The 15,517-nt window shown below is 48.8% G+C and overlaps 1 protein-coding gene across 11 annotated transcripts in view; it reads right to left on the reverse strand.

The window, feature by feature from the left end:
* The window catches only part of BCORL1 (BCL6 corepressor like 1), a 69,664-nt gene that overhangs the window by 36,948 nt on the left and 17,199 nt on the right, over positions 1–15,517 (reverse strand). For 9 of the 11 annotated variants that reach the window (XM_084870702.1, XM_084870698.1, XM_084870695.1 and 6 more), the window contains 3 exons: positions 10,939–11,068; positions 5,295–5,385; positions 1,730–5,011 (listed from right to left, as the gene is read on the reverse strand). In XM_084870702.1, coding sequence (XP_084726828.1) covers positions 1,730–5,011; positions 5,295–5,385; positions 10,939–11,024 — 3,459 coding nt within the window. In that variant the 5' untranslated portion in view covers positions 11,025–11,068. The remainder of the gene's footprint in view (positions 1–1,729; positions 5,012–5,294; positions 5,386–10,938; positions 11,069–15,517) is intronic. The other 2 variants (XM_084870694.1, XM_084870693.1) reach the window with 2 other exon arrangements.

Consider the following 15,517-nt stretch of genomic DNA (forward strand, 5'->3'; position numbering starts at 1 on the left):
GTCGGCCCTGCCCCCTGGTCAAACTCCCGACAACTCCCGGTCAAAGGGACAATTTGCATACTACACTTTTATTATATAGGATTATTATTATTATTATTATTACCCCTAAGGGCAGATCACAATTACCTGAGCAAATGCTCTGCTATGTCATGTCCTATGTTCCTACTTGGAATGTCTCTGCCATACAGAGGTGGTTGTAAGGTCACTGAGCAAAACTCAACCAAATTCTATACCCAGGGTTCTTAACCTGCAGTCCATAGGTGGGTTTGGGAAGGGGTATGTCCATGAACCCCTTGAAATTATTGTCAAAATTCTGAAGTCATGTTTCTGGAACAGGCTCTATAGCTCTCATCACTTCTCAAAGCACTCTATAGTCCAAAAACACTAAAAGCTCCTTTCACAAACAAATTCATGATGCTCTGACTGCAAATCTATTCATGTATGTATATCAACATCCAATCTGAACGCTTGTTAACATAACTTCAAATTGCTCCATATTCTGAATGAGCCCTATCCCTCAACTGCTTCAAGAATCTCCTTGGGTCACCAATGGCCTTTGGATCACCTCTAGAGCACCAATGGATTTAAGTCGAATCCTCTTGGCCCACCTTTTTGCCTAGAACCCTGCAACCATCCTTAACCTATTAAGAATCCAGGCCCAGCCGAAACCGATTTGGCTCAGTGGATAGAGCGTCAGCCTGTGGACTGAAAGGTCCCAGGTTCAATTCCGGTCAAGGGCATGTACCTTGGTTACAGGCACATCCCCAGTGGGGGGTGTGCAGGAGGCAGCTGATCGATGTTTCTCTCTCATCGATGTTTCTAACTCTCTATCCCTCTCTGTAAAAAAATCAATAAATTAAAAAAAATAATAATAAATAAAAAAAAATAAAGAATCCAGGCCCAGCCTGGCCGGCATGGCTCAGTGGTTAAGCGTGGACCTATGAACCAGGAGGTTATGGTTCAACTCCCGGTCAGGGAACATGCCCAGGTTGTGGGGGCTCAATCCCCAGTGTGGGGCATGCAGGAAGCAGCTGATCAATGATTGTCTCTCATCATTGATGTTTCTATCTCTCTCTCCCTCCCCTTTCTTCCCTGAAATCAATTTAAAAATATATATTAAAAAAAGAATCTAGGCCCAGATGCCCACTTGCCTTGCACACCAAATTTCCAATGTGCAGAGCCCCAATACTACCACCCTAAGCATTGGGAGGGGGTAGAAAACTGGTGTATGAGCCCAGAAGCCAAATTGGCTCTAGCCCCACTAAACTCCAAGCAAATCCTGAGCAGGCTCCCAAGTGGTTGAGACAACAATCTGTCAAAGCCCCCTTCCCTCCCTCGGCCCTAAGTTCTCAAGGCCAGAGGTCATCTCGGAAAAGGAAAAGGAAGAATGGTTTTGCTGGGAAGGGCCTGTTATTGATTTCCCTCGCCAATACCTTCTTCCGCTTTCCAACCTCATCTGAGACAATGGCTTCCCTCACCTCAGGGACCAAATCATTTCCCACATCCTACAAAATAGAGCCCCTCCCCATGCTAGAGCACCATATATGGAGAATGTGACTTAGAAAGGGGACAGCAGATTATTCACTCTATACAAGCCTTCCAATCAGTTCAGGTCACAGAGCTACTCAAGAATCCTGTCACGGTTAAACAAGGTTGACACCTGCAGGACAAAACAGGCCACTGGTGTGTCAGCCCTGCCCTCAACTCTCAACCTCAGTCCAATACTCACCTTGGGTCCATGAGAACTCCGGGCTATGACCTTTGCCTGTGGCTGCTGCTCCTCACCATCCTTCTCTTTGCCACATTTCATTTTCTTAGACGGCAGAGATTCGGTCACCCCATCGGTCACCACTGAGTCTGGCTGCCACTTGTTCTTGCAAGCAAAGACCCCTACGCTTTCCTGTTTCACTCGAGTCTGTGCAGCCTTACTCCGAACTTCGACTTGACTCCTCTGGGGAGTTGCTGGGAGGCCATCCGACCGGAAGCAGGTGGATAAATTGAAGACCACATCGCCGTCCACCTTCTCCATTTTCACCCGCCCCAGGTCCACCTGGCTTCCAAGCTGTGGAAGCTCTGTGCTGGAGCCCCTCTTGCCACTTGGGACCACGTCCAAGATGAGTTCCTTAGGGCGGCTGTCATGAGGTAGCAAAGGCAGCTCAGGCATCTTGCGCAGGTTCTGGGGGGTGGCCAGGACCAGCTCATGAGACATGTAGGTGGCCAGCACTTGGTTCTTAGGTTTTGTGTCTCCTGCCAGCTTCAGGCCACAAGTCCCCTGGGGGCCTTCTGTCTTAGGAGTGCCATCAGAGCAGAGGTGGCTCTCGGATTCCTCTGGCCCCTGACTCACTCTTATGTCCCCACTGCTAGGCTGAACAGACAGCGCTAGAGTCCCAGTCTGAGGGCTGAGAGTCAGAAGGACAGGGTTGACTTGTTCTTCATAAGGCTTGGCAGCGATCCGGCAAGTTTTGTTCTTCGTGCCAGTGTCCTGCTCTGGAGCAAAGGGACCCCCAGGCCGCGGCTGCCCCTCAGGAAGTCCGTGCACGGTTTCACTGGGGCCAACAGATGACACACCAGAGAACTCGGAAACAACGCTGGCGGGCCTGATGGGCACCCCCTGACTGGGGGTCAGCTGCCCGGCACTGGATATGCCAATGGAAAGCAGAGATGTTTGGTGGTATGATGGCCAGCCAACAGGCAGGACCTGGGTGCTGGTGGGCTTCCCATTGACCGAACACCGCGGGTAAATATTTGCTGGCCCCGTGGGCTTCCACAGAGAGAGCTCCTTGCTTTGGCAGCCCGGCAGCCCTGGGGCAATGCGGGCTGGGGTGTAACGTTTGACTGTGCTTGGCTGTCCTTCAGTCCCAGCCTGGCTTCCCTTCTTGCCACAGGAGGCACTGGTGCTCTTAGGCTCGCCTTGATCGATGATGGAGATGGGCTCCTGCTTGGGGAGATGGCGGGGGTCTCGGTTGAGGCCCAGGTTGGGCTCTTTGTTCAGCAGCAGGGAAGCAGGCACTGGGTTGGCCACTCCCACGTAGGTGCCAGGAATGGTGCTGATCAGCGCGGTTGAGTTCTTCACCCAGGTGCTCGGGTCCCCGTTCCTCACTATGTCAGGAAAGATGACGAAGGGCGAGGCAGTGGAGCCCAGGCATGAGGTGACGTTGCTGCCGGCAGCCTGGGTAGTACGCTGAGACCTAGATAGGACCGTGGAGAGGAGGGCCTTGCTGCTGGTGTGCACAGGGGTCAGCACGGGCATGGGGGGTGTCTTGCGTTGGTTCGGCAATGGAAGCTTCTGGCGGTTGGACTTAGACGAGAGGTCGAGGGGCATCTCGCTGCACTCAGATGGAGAAGCCATCTCTCGCTCCAGCTGCGGAGGTGACTTGAGGGGAGAGAAGGTCACGGAAGTCCCTTCCGCTTGCTGCTCAGTGCCACCTGTCATCTTGGCGGGGTGCGGTGGGGCTGAGCTCACACTGGGGGCTGGCAGCAAAGGCTGTGGCGTTGGAAGCACCTTGGCAGAAGCAGTAGAGAGGGAAGTATCTGCCAAAGGCCCGGGGGCCCCATCAGGCGCAGGCTGGGTGCTGGTGCTGCTGGATGGGGAAGCACACGGAAGCCTGTTCACCTCCAGAGAGACCACCTTGGAATCTGAAGTCAGAGGCCGGGCTACAGAAAATGCATATGGGTAAGACCGGAGCTCTGGGGAGGCCAGCACGCCAGGGATACACCTGTCCTGTAGGTAGGATGGTAGGACAGGGAGTGTAAGAGTGGAGGAGACCCCCAGAGTGGTTGGCAGTGTAGCCACACTGAGTGGCTGCCCACAGCTCGGAGGTGGGATATATACCAGTGGCTGGCTCGGTGTCAGTACTGTCCCTGGCTGAAAAGACAGAGGGACTTTTTGCATAGCTGGTGCCTGAGCTGCCGGAAAACACACTCTACTCAAACTAAAGGAGGCCGGGATGGGCGCAGACGTGGGAATGGCAGTTGGCGTGGCAGCCGGCATGGGTGTAGGAGCTGGAGTAAAGATTGGGGCTGGGGTGGGTGCAGGCACTGGTGTAGGAGCAAAGGCAGGGATGAGGGTAGGGGTGGAAGGTGGGCCAGAGGATGGGGTTGGAGTGGCCATGGGCACTGATGGAGGGCCCGGAGCTGCTGGAGGTGTGGATGCAGGCATGGGAGCCAGAACTGGAGTAGGGACCGGCGCAAGGACCAGGGTCGGAGCAGAAGGGGGCACAGGAGCCTGGATCAAGGTCAACGAAGGAGCTGAAACTGAGACTGACATGGGGGAAGGGGTTGGAGCCGGCAGGGAAACGGGGCCTGAAGGGGGAGCAGAAGCCGGCACAGGCACCAAGACTGAGGCTGAAACTGAGAGGGTGTTCGAATCAGAGATGAGTGTGGGCACTGATGGTGGCGCCTGAGCCAGGGATGGGACTGGTGCTAAGGGAGGGGAAGGAGCTGCGACCGAAGTGGCAACCTGGACAGGAACTAGCCCTGAATGGGGCACTGGGGCGGGGACAGAGAGGGGAACCTGGAATGAATCGGGAACAGATGGGGGGACGGAGGCAGAACTGGGAGCAGGGGGGCAGATGGGTGCTGGCAGCGGACTGAAATTAGTGGTAACCAGAGGCAGGGTTCCCTCCACGGGCACTCCAGTTCCCAGAGTTGCCAAAATGAAAGTATTTTTCTCCCCAACACCATGCCGAGAGTCCAAAGCCTTTACCCCAGCAGGCGAGCAGTCCACCTGTTTGCTCATTTGCGTGCTGAGGGGGATCCAGGAGCAGTCGGGCCTGCTGCTGCCGCCACCACCGGCCTCGGCGCTGTCGGTAGGGGGAAGCTTGAGCCCGTCTTCCGGGCCACTCAGGGGAACCAAAAGGCCCTCGGCCTCTGCCACATTCCCAGCATAGTCCATTTTTGGCTGGGGGCTGTTGGGCTTGTCTTCTGACTTGTGCCCAAGTTTTTCTGTTGCACTGCCATCTGCATCTGCCCCCCGGGCATTGCTGCCACTTCCAACTGCTGTGAGCTCCACCTGCAACGACAGAGCAACGTGCCCATCTTAGTAGTTCTCTGTGGAGGGCTCAAGTATCTCAAGGCCTGGGCAAGGCGATGGCTGGTCCTTTTTGCAACTTGACCAACAGGGTCTCGGTAGAAGCAAAGAGCAGCTGGCCAATTTCTGTCTCACACACAGCAGCTCCTGGGAAATACCCTGTCCCTTCCTGCCCCTCTTCTGAGGACGACAGGCTGGGCACATTGCCTGGGCAGTTTAGCTCCACCCTTTGGCGGGTGGCATGTGGCTCCACACGGCCCCTTACCTTGGAAAAGCTGCTGCTGACACAAAACTCCTGAGATCCAAAGTGCTGGCAGTCACCTGTCGTGGACTCCTCATCAGAAATAGGTGCTCTTCTAGCATGGGAGACACAACCAGAGAAGGAACATGAGGCCTCGTCTTTGGGCTCCGGCCATCTTCCCCAGAATGCCCCCTGCCTGCCTGGGCTCCCATAAACCTTCCTGGCCTTGCTTCCCTTGCTGACTTGGCGAAAAACACAAGGAACTGGAGGGTCCAGGTTATAAACCAGAGCCTCCCAACCCAGCTTTGCAAATTCTTGCAAAGGAGCCCGGTCTGATGTCTATAGATTCCCCTCTTTGGGTCGTGTATGCTGTTTTCTAGGGCTCTCATCAAGAGTGTAAAAGTCACCCCAGCACCTTTCCTTGTCTCCAGAGCTTACCTAACATCAAGGTGAGTTACTGGGCATTGCCAAAAAGGGGAGAGGTGAGTCACGGAAGATGTCAAAAGGCATGCAAACTGGGCTTTTCTCTTAAATGCAATCTTATTTTAAGTCTATAAAGGTACCACAAGGGTAATCCTTTCCTAAAACAAATAACCACCTCCACTGTTTCATGTTCTAAATATGACTCATCACCCAGTCACCCGATGGGGTTGCCTAGAGCGGATCCATGCTTATTACATGTAATGATACTGATTGGAGGCCACCAGGTCACTGGGTGCTGAAGGGCATTTCAAGGGTATAATTTCTTTCCCTCCAGGGTACCACTTCCCACCCTGTAGAGTAGCACGGAACTCCAGCCAGCCCCTTCCTCCTGCCTTTCTCCCCTGCAAACTCTCCACTCTCTCCTTGATCTCCCAGAACCACCGCCTTCTCTCCCATCCCAAAGCAAGGCCTTTAAAGCCACAGACTCCAAATTCAAATTGGTAGACCACAGGGAGAAGGGCTCAAGGCCAGAGACCTGGGTCCCAAAGGAGGAAAACTTAACTGTACCATCCCACCTGCTCAAAAATCTTCTCTACATTTCAGATAAGAACCTTAGAAAATGGTATATCCTGACAAAAAAAAAAAAAGAAAAAGAAAAAAAAAGAAAAGAAAAAGAAAGGAAGTTCAGACTGGGAAGGTGAAGTTAAAGAGAAAACACCCATTGGAAGTTTGGTGGTTTGACCACAGAAAGAGCGTACCACTGCCTGCCCTAGGGAAGACACAACAGAGCAGCAGCCTGCCCTAGGGAAGACACAACAGAGCAGCAGCCATGGTTCGGGGGGCTGAGTGGGAGGTTCGGGTGCAAGAATAAAGCTCCAGCAAAAGTGCCCGCTGTGGTTCCTATGGAGCAAAAGACTGGAACTCTATGCGCCTCTGGGGAGGTAGACTGCCTAGATTTTTTGGATCCCTTCTTCGGAGCCCTCACTCTGAGCTCCCAAAGTAGCTAATGCCCGCCTCTCCATCATCCTAGCCAAAGGGCGGTGTGGGCACCTGCAGTCAAGCCCATGAGAAGAGGAGGCTGTGCTTACTTCCTCCCTTTCACTAGAACAGGGCACCATGGATGGACTCCAAACTTATACCTGGGACAAGAGAAGCAAAAAGGCAAGGCAAGGGGTTCACTACAGCCTCTCCCCATCTTTTCAGGACCCCAGAAGTGGCAATGGGGGGCAGGGGTGGACTGTTCCCTTTAAAAGGCAGCTAAGCTAAGGTGACTAGACCCAATTTTTAACAATTTGTCCCGCGTCCCTCAGCGTTTTAAAAATTGGGACTTTTTAAAAATGCCGCAGGACGCAGGACAAATTGTTAAAAATCGGGACTGTCCCTCCAAAACCGGGACGTCTGGTCACCTTAAGCTAAGCTGGTGGAAGTGAGAGGGTCCCATTGCTGGCAATGACTGTTGGTGACAAACAGGAATGATAGTAAGGAGAAGCAAGGGCTACAAATGCAGTCAGGGGTCTTACGGATGGGCCAGAAGGGGGCCTGAGGAAAAGGGAAAACATACTTTGACATCAACTCCTGAGACCCAAAAAACAAGACTTATCCTCCAGCCTTGGAATGAGAGGAGAAGTGTGTCCTGACCAGATTTGCCAAGGATGGTTTGGGTGTGTGTGTGACAAGGAAAACTAAGCGGCAGTGCCCCCTGTTCACCAAATCCACATGAAGGACTGCAGAGGAAAAATGCTATTTATTTATATTATTTCCCCTCCTGACCATGCAAAGGGGAGCTGGCTATGTATTCGACACCCCTCTCCCCCTTGCTCAGCTCCCACCTGGCATCAAATCATCTTGAAAGCAGAAACCCTGCCCTCCACCAGAGAGTACAGACCCAGCTGCCAGCCCAGAGACACGAGGCAGAGACAGCAGTGGCAGCAGGAGCAGCAGTCCTGGCTACTCCAGCCATCCCACGCCTGAGTGCCAGCCCCCGAGGCTCTGGGAAAATGTCGTGAGGCCACATCTCAAATCCTCTGAGAAGAGGGGTGTGCAAAGCTAAGCAAACATTAAATTGCTCCATTGAGAGAACCTGGGACAGGAATAGCTTGTAGGGGCGAGGGAAAACCGGAGAGCTGGGTCAACGAGGCAAGGTTAGGAGGGTTCAGGTGGCCAGGAGGAGAGAGCAGGGGTCAAAGCAGGCTTCAATCAGGACTGAAAATCAATCCCGCAATTTCTTCCCAACAGCGATGACCCTGTTACGCTCAAGGCTTTGTTGAACTTAAACCAGAAGTGGCCACAGCCTTTCCAGGCCGTTTTCCTAATTATTAAGGGCTAGCACCCCTGTCAGACCAGGTCTTTTATAGTTCCCTGACTACATGACACACACCAAGCTCCTACTCTCCCGGCTCCTGCAGACATTCCCTGCTTCAGTCCCACCACATCCCAAGACCACCTTCATTCCACACAGGGTCTTCCCCAAACACACCACATGGGAAAGGCCAACAACCTTCACCTCAAACTCCTACTCATCCCTCAAAACCCCAATTCCAATGCTACTGCCTCTGGGAAACCTTCCCTTCCTTTATTCCCCGAGGACGTTTATCAATCTTGCACATAGACTCCCATAGGACCTGTATCTGTCTCTCTATAGCACTCATCACGTATGTCTCATGATGACTCATTTGCTCTCAATGGGTTTAATGAATGTTTGTTGAATGCAGGAATGAATGGGTGCAAAAAGGAAGCAAGCAAGCAAGCAGAGAGCTTTAGCTGGAGGTTTTACTACAGTCAACCACCTGGGGCCAGGAGAAAGCCCCTGCCCACTGTCCCTGCAGCCATCACTATAACTGATGAAGCTGGACAGGCTTCCCAAACATAACTTTAAAAGTTAAGCCACAGCCAGGACCGGTTTAGCTCAATGGATAGAGCGTTGGCTTGGGGACTGAAGGGACCCGGGTTCGATTCCGGTCAAGGGCATGTACCTTGGTTGCGGGCGTGTCCCCAGTAGGGGGTGTGCAAGAGGCAACTGATCGATGACTCTCTCTCATCGATATTTCTAACTATCTCTCTCCCTTCCTCTCTGTACAAAATCAATAAAATATATTTTAAAAAAATAAAAATAAATAAAAAAATAAATAAAAGTTAAGCCACAGTCCGGCCGACGTGGTTCAGTGGTTGATTGTCGACCTATGAACCAGGAAATCATGGTTTGATTCCCAGTCAGCGCACATGCTGGGGTTGCAGGCTCGATCTCCAGTGTGGGGTATGCAGGAGGCAGCTGATCAATGATTCTCTCTCATCATTGATGTTTCTATCTCTCCCTCTCTCCCCCTCTCCCTTTCTCTCTGAAATCAATAAAAATATATATTAAAATAAAAAGAGTTAAGCCACAGGTGCAGCGTTATACCCAAGATGTCTAAGTTCCACAAGTTGTAAAGGGCTGAAGAAATGGCTTTTAAATAAGGTGAGATCACATTTTGGAAATCAGCTGTAGCATGGCCTAGAATGCAGTGGAAAGGTGACAATAAAGGGTAGATGAGATCAGAAGTGACAACGCTTAAAACGTCCTCTTAACTCCTAGGCATATTTGGTAATTTAACATCCCAAGAAAGGTCCATAAAGAGGGAAAATCAGGTTTGAGGCCCACTTCCTGCTCCTTTCTCAGAAGGCATTTAGAATGGACAGTGAAGGAAAGTAACTTATACATTGATATTTTTGAAGGCTCTAGTCCAGATCTCTGTATCAAAGTCTCAACCACTTACAACTAGTTGCCAATGAATACTTACACAAATCATAGTACTACCCTGCCTTCCCCAGACCATCCCATAATAATTATCTAAGGCCATACCTCATATGCAAAGGAAAATACCTTTCTCATGCATCTCTGAGAAGAATTTTGTCTTATTTTCCTTGGTCTTGACTTTCATATTCTAAAATTAAATTCCTTTTAAGTCCACCTCTAATTTGCTCCCAGTATAAAGAACATTAGGCTGCCAGGTGTTGATGGCTTTTTAAAAAAATAAAAAAGGTCTAGTCTCCTAACCGGAACCTCAGACAAGTACACACTTCTCCAGTTAACAACAGAAAAAGAAAGATCCACATAAAGATGTCTATTTCTTTTCCCTTCAAAACTGCCAACACTCCCCCCATATAGACACATACCCATTCACACACTTCTAAGATTTATCCAAGGAAAACGTCAGATCTTGAATTTTAGGAAAAGCCATATTGTTCTACGGTATGTTTTAGGTGATCAATTGTAAACAGGTGACAGATTGAAACAACCACGAAACACCAGCAAGCATGGGGGAGCCATGCCTTCTCTAAAAATGGGAGAGGCATTATAACCATCACACACAGCTCTGACCAAGAGTTATGAAAGTCAAATATAAAATCTGCAGACCACTTTGGGTGTTCTTCATACAGAAAATGACATAGGTTAGTCAATGAAATATTCTGGTGTACAGAAAACTGAACACACACCCAGATCCAGCAGGCACCACCAACTCTCAATTTCGTATAAAAACTACGTTAAGCAGTTTGATCTCCCATATGAAGATAAGGATCCTACTGTGAATCATTAATTTCGTGAGGCAGGAAAGCACTGGTTAGCAGAACACCTACTAACAGTACCCAGTATAAAGCTCAGTGATAGAACTGCCTTTCTTCCAGGCTTATATCAAGGGTCAAAAATGTCGTATGCATTCCTGAGCACCAAACATGGATGCAGCAAATAAAAACTGTAATTGCCTGAGCTTTCCCTTATTCCACCATCTGACAGTTCTTTTTAAAAATATATATATTTTTATTGATTTAGAGAGGAAAGGAGAGGGAGAGAGAGAGAAACATCAATGATGAGAGAATCATTGATCGGCTGCCTCCTGCACATCCCCTACTGGGAACAGAGCTTGCAACCTGGGCATGCGCCCTTGACCTGAATTGAACCCGGGACCCTTCAGTCCGCAGGCTGACTCTCTATCCACTTAGCCAAACCAGCTAGGACATGACAGCTTTTAATGTATAGACAAATACTAATTGGTGAAGTTATCTGTTGGCATCCTCACCTTCATCTGAACAGGGATGGCAAGGCAGCAGGCCACTCACACATCCTAGCCCCGTCCTATCTCAGGAAAATGAGAAATGACTACCAGCCACATCCCCAGGGTCCCTCCCCAGTCCCTGCTGCGGCTAACCCCCTGGTGAGTAGGCACCGCTCACTGGAAGCCGGCAACAGCCACCTTCCCAGCCTCCTCACCTCTCCTCGTTGATACCGCACATGCGAATCCGGTCAGAACTGGTCCAGTTGTGTACGCCGCTGTAGAGCGGTGCTGTAGAGATCATGACAGCCACTCACCACCAGATAGGACCTGCTGTGGCCACTTCCCCTGAGGAAAAAGAATCCCCCAAAAATCAAAACTTGTAACCACCTGCTTAACCACCTTTAACAAGGAAACACTTAAATAAAGGTAATTATAGCACCCAGATGTTAAAGCAGTCTCTCTCATAAGCCAGCCTACCATGGGAAATTAAGGTCCAAATGGAGATGAGGGAGCACCAGCTTTTCAGGAATCCATAGGTTTCAGGATGGAGATGAGGATGCTGTTAATCACCTAGAGTGATTTTTAAATTATCATAAAGACAGATATGCTTGAGTGTTCAAGGAAATTCAATCTATTTCAGACAAATGAAATGACAGTATATTTTTCTACACACATTTAGCCTAACCAACTACAATTAGAGGGCCATTCCCATACGCGAACAGTGAAAGACTACTGGGGATCTTTTTCTCGTCAATTCTAATCCATGGGTACTGAAGTATTTGAGTGACGTAGCCAATTTAAGCTCTCCAGAGGAAGCACACGCTTTCATTATAAGCCCTTCAAAAATACTCTATTCTGATTTCAAGTTGGGAGTTATACCGAGGTGATGCATATATCTAACCTGCTTTAAAGCTTCCTCCAATCAGATGCAATACTCCTTGTACTGTGACCACAAAGAAGTAAAGAAGTAAACAACGATGTTCCATCAAGAACCACACATTTCTATCCTTGTTCCTTCAGTCTGTCACCCCCATGACATACCACCCCCTTCACCAGCCAATGTCCAGCTCTCTCTTACTGTTAACAACCACCACACAGCCAATCACTTTCTAGAGAAAATGAGGCATCAAAAAAGAGATTTACCCAATAAGCTTATCTTGAGACCCTTAAACTCTTGACTTATTAGCCAAAAGCCTTATTCAGCAAGGTTCAATTGAACAAAACCCTACAGTGACCAGAATTTTATGCTATTCTCCACTTCCAAAGAAGCAACTCATAGTCATATTAGGGATTTGTTTAATTCATTCTTTAAACAATTTTCAGAGACTGCTCACATTCAACACAATTATACTATTCATTCAACAAATACTTATTGAGCTCCTACTATGTGCCAGCATTGTCCTAGGTAATGGGGATTCAACAATTAACCAACAACCCCGTCTCCATTGAGTTTATATTCTAGTGGGATGAGACAGACAATAAACACATTAAATGATTCTATATGTATTGTGGTGTTAGAAGGAGCATAACAGGGCATGGCGATGGTCAGAAGTGGAAGGCAGAATGGGCTGCAACTTGAAAGTGGGTGATCAGGGTAGGTCTTACTGAGAAGAAGACATTTCAACAGCAAAGGGACCCATGCAGCTATCTAGCGGAAGAGCATTCCGCTATTGCTCCGGAAAAGGGAGCAACCTATGCGTAGGTCCTAAGGCTTAAGGCTGCCTGCTAAAATCAAGGCAGAGCCAGGAGGCCAGTCTGGCACACAGGAAGTAAGCAAAGGGAAAGAGGCAGTGAGGGGTGAGCAGAGCTGCACACTTTTGTTCTCTTCTTGGTCCTCTCCTAACTCCCTTTCTCTGCAGCATAGGCTACTGATGCCTTCACCTCTTTCCCTGTAGTTGGCCCTCTCCTAGCTGTTCTGACTCTGCCTGCTGCCTTCTATCGGGCTCTTCTCTATCTCTACCCCAGAAATCTGGCCCTTATCATGCTCATTCTCTCCTCACCTCTACCACCCTGTCCCATCTTTTCCCCTTCCTTCCCTCTTTCTCTTCCTACCTCCACGCATCTTTTTCCTTTCCCCCTAAATCTCTCTATTTCCCTCTATTCTTCATCACTTTCCTTCCTTCCCCGCGCCCCCCGCCCAGCCCTGCATATTCTCCCAACAATTTCTCTCTCTCTCCCTCTTCCCCGCTTCCCTTCTCCCTGTTTCCTATGTCTCTCTGGCACAATCCCCTTTTCCTCCAACATCCTCTCCCTTCCTGCCTCTCTAAGTCCCTAGTCCTTTCCCTCCTTTATCTCACTTTCCTCTTTTTCCCTCAGGCTCCACTCTCTCCTCCCACTTCCCCTCCTTCTTCCTTCATCCCCTACTCTCCTTCCTCACATCTCACCCTGCAGTCTTCCTCTCTTATCCTCCTCTAGTCTGTCTGGCTCCCGCTGGCTCTCCGCTACCCCCACCTCTCTCCCTCAGTGTGTGTGTGTCAGCCCCGCCCCTTCTTGTCTCTCAGCTCATGAGCTCCCACAGTTGCAACTCAACCAGATCTATACCTGTAGCCCTGACCTCTCTTCTTAGACCCAGACCAGAATTTCCAGCTGCCAACAACTTGCTGTTAATTGGATGTCCACAGAACCCCTCAAACTCAATGTGTCTCAAACTGAACTCATTATCTGTTCCCATAAATCTGCTCCCCACCCCCACGCCCAGCGGGTTTCGTCTCTTAGTCAATAGCACCACTATCTCCTAGCCTGGAAATTTCAGCACCTTCCTCATCTCCAACTCATTCTCTCTCTTATTGCCCACATCCAATCAGGAGCCAAGCCTAAATTATGCCATCTCCATCCTCTCCTACCCCTCTGGCCACTACCCGGATACAGGTCCTCATCATCTTTCACCCAGAATATTACAATAGCCTCTAAACTGGTCCCTCTGTCTTCAATCTCTTGATTCTACAATCAATTCATCTTCTAAGGCACCAGTTCGATCCCGTCATCCCCTCCCTCCTCAAAAGCTTTCAATAGCTTTCCTCTGTCTTCAGAAGCAAGCCTGTGTTTCTTAGCACAGCATTCAGGACCCTCCATGGCTTAGCCTCAAATCTCTGTCTTCTCTGCCACATCCTGCCATTTCCCTGCTGTCCTTGTCATCCTAACCCTTCCCTGAACAGGCCATGCAGTTTCAGGACTTTGCTGTTTCCTCACCCTAAAATGGTCTCTCCTGTACATCCTCTTCCTCCCTGTTACCTTCAAGCCTAGCTTAAATGTCATCATGTCATCTCCTCAGCCCCAGCCCCTGGTCAGTTAACTCTTCCCTCTCCGGTTCCAAAGCATTTCATTCCTACCACTACTGCAGCCCTGATTCTTATTCTCCTCCACAGTGTGGTTAGTTGAGGGAGTGGCATGTCTGTCTCCCCCACCAGGCAATCAGCTACTTCAGGTGAAAAAATACTGCCCATCTTTTTTGTCTCTAGTATCTCTGCAATGTCTTACATATAGTAAGTACTTAGTAAATGCATGTTACATGGAACTGAATCCTGGATGAGAATTGAGGTGATAACCCTGAAAAATTACAAGAAGCAAAATCAACCCCCAAAAAAGTATCTACCATACAGAAAAAAAAAACAAAACTGTTGTACTTCAATGAAAACCCTATGAATGGTCTATAGCACACACCTTTTCGGAGCTGCCAGATTCTATCCTGGTTCATTGTCTTTAAGCTATTTTGTACCTCTGCAAATTGCAGGTAACTTAAGGATATGCAAACTCTGTCTTGTCCCATAGAGTTTGTATCGACTTCCCTCCCTACTGTGGAAAAATCAGTTTTGCCTCCATTTGCAACTTAATTCCTTTGCTACGTAAAAATTTGTGCTTTCCGGACTTTTACATTCAACCATCTATAACATCTGTCTGATTCCCTTGTTGATTAATGAGTAAAATAAAATCTTTAACACGTGTTCATTTTTCTATCTGTACGAGACTCATGATTTTGCCTTTTTTGAAAATTATCTTTAATATTACTAAGACAGTTATATGGGTTAACACATAATTTTAGAAAGATTTCAACAAGGAGTATGACAAATAGATTGACTGCTTCACATCAGTTCACCAGGATTCCATTCCCTGAACATCCTGGTCAATCAAGTTTTGGCTGTTTCTTAGAATGTCCTGGAATATCCTAGTTTAAGAAACAACAGCTCCGCCTATTGGCTGATACACCAGGTACTTTTTGCGCCTTTTCTCACTATGAAGCATTGGAACACTCCAGTTATGGAAGGGGTCATTCTTGACATAAGATAAATTTCAACACGAACTACGAGTTTTAATGGCAACAGATAAAAGTCATGTAAGGTCCTGGGACAGAAATCAGAGGGAAAAATCCTGGAATTTGGAAACAGAACAACATAAAAATATCATCACCTAAGCAGAGGAGTTTTTAGACTCCTGTCCCCAAAAACAAAATAACAACCACTGAAAGAAAACCAAGTAAAAACCAAAATAATTACCACACAATACTCATTTTATGACTACCTAGAGATCAAAACTGATACTGGCCCTAGCCAGTTTTGCTCAGTGGTTGGAGAGTCGGCCCATGAACTAAAGGGTCCTCAGTTTGATTCTGGTCTAGGGCACATACTACTTTGGTTGCAGGATCATTCCAGAGTCGCTGGGGTGCTTGTGGGAGGCAACCAACCAATGTGTCTCTCTCACATCAATGTTTCTCTCTCTCTGTCTCTTCCTCTCCCTTCCACTCTCTCCAAAAAATCATAGGGCCCACCTGGTATAGCTCAGTGGTTGAGTGTCAACCTA

This window comes from Pipistrellus hanaki (assembly GCF_964339955.1).
Source record: "Pipistrellus hanaki genome assembly, chromosome: X".
NCBI lineage: Eukaryota > Metazoa > Chordata > Mammalia > Chiroptera > Vespertilionidae > Pipistrellus > Pipistrellus hanaki.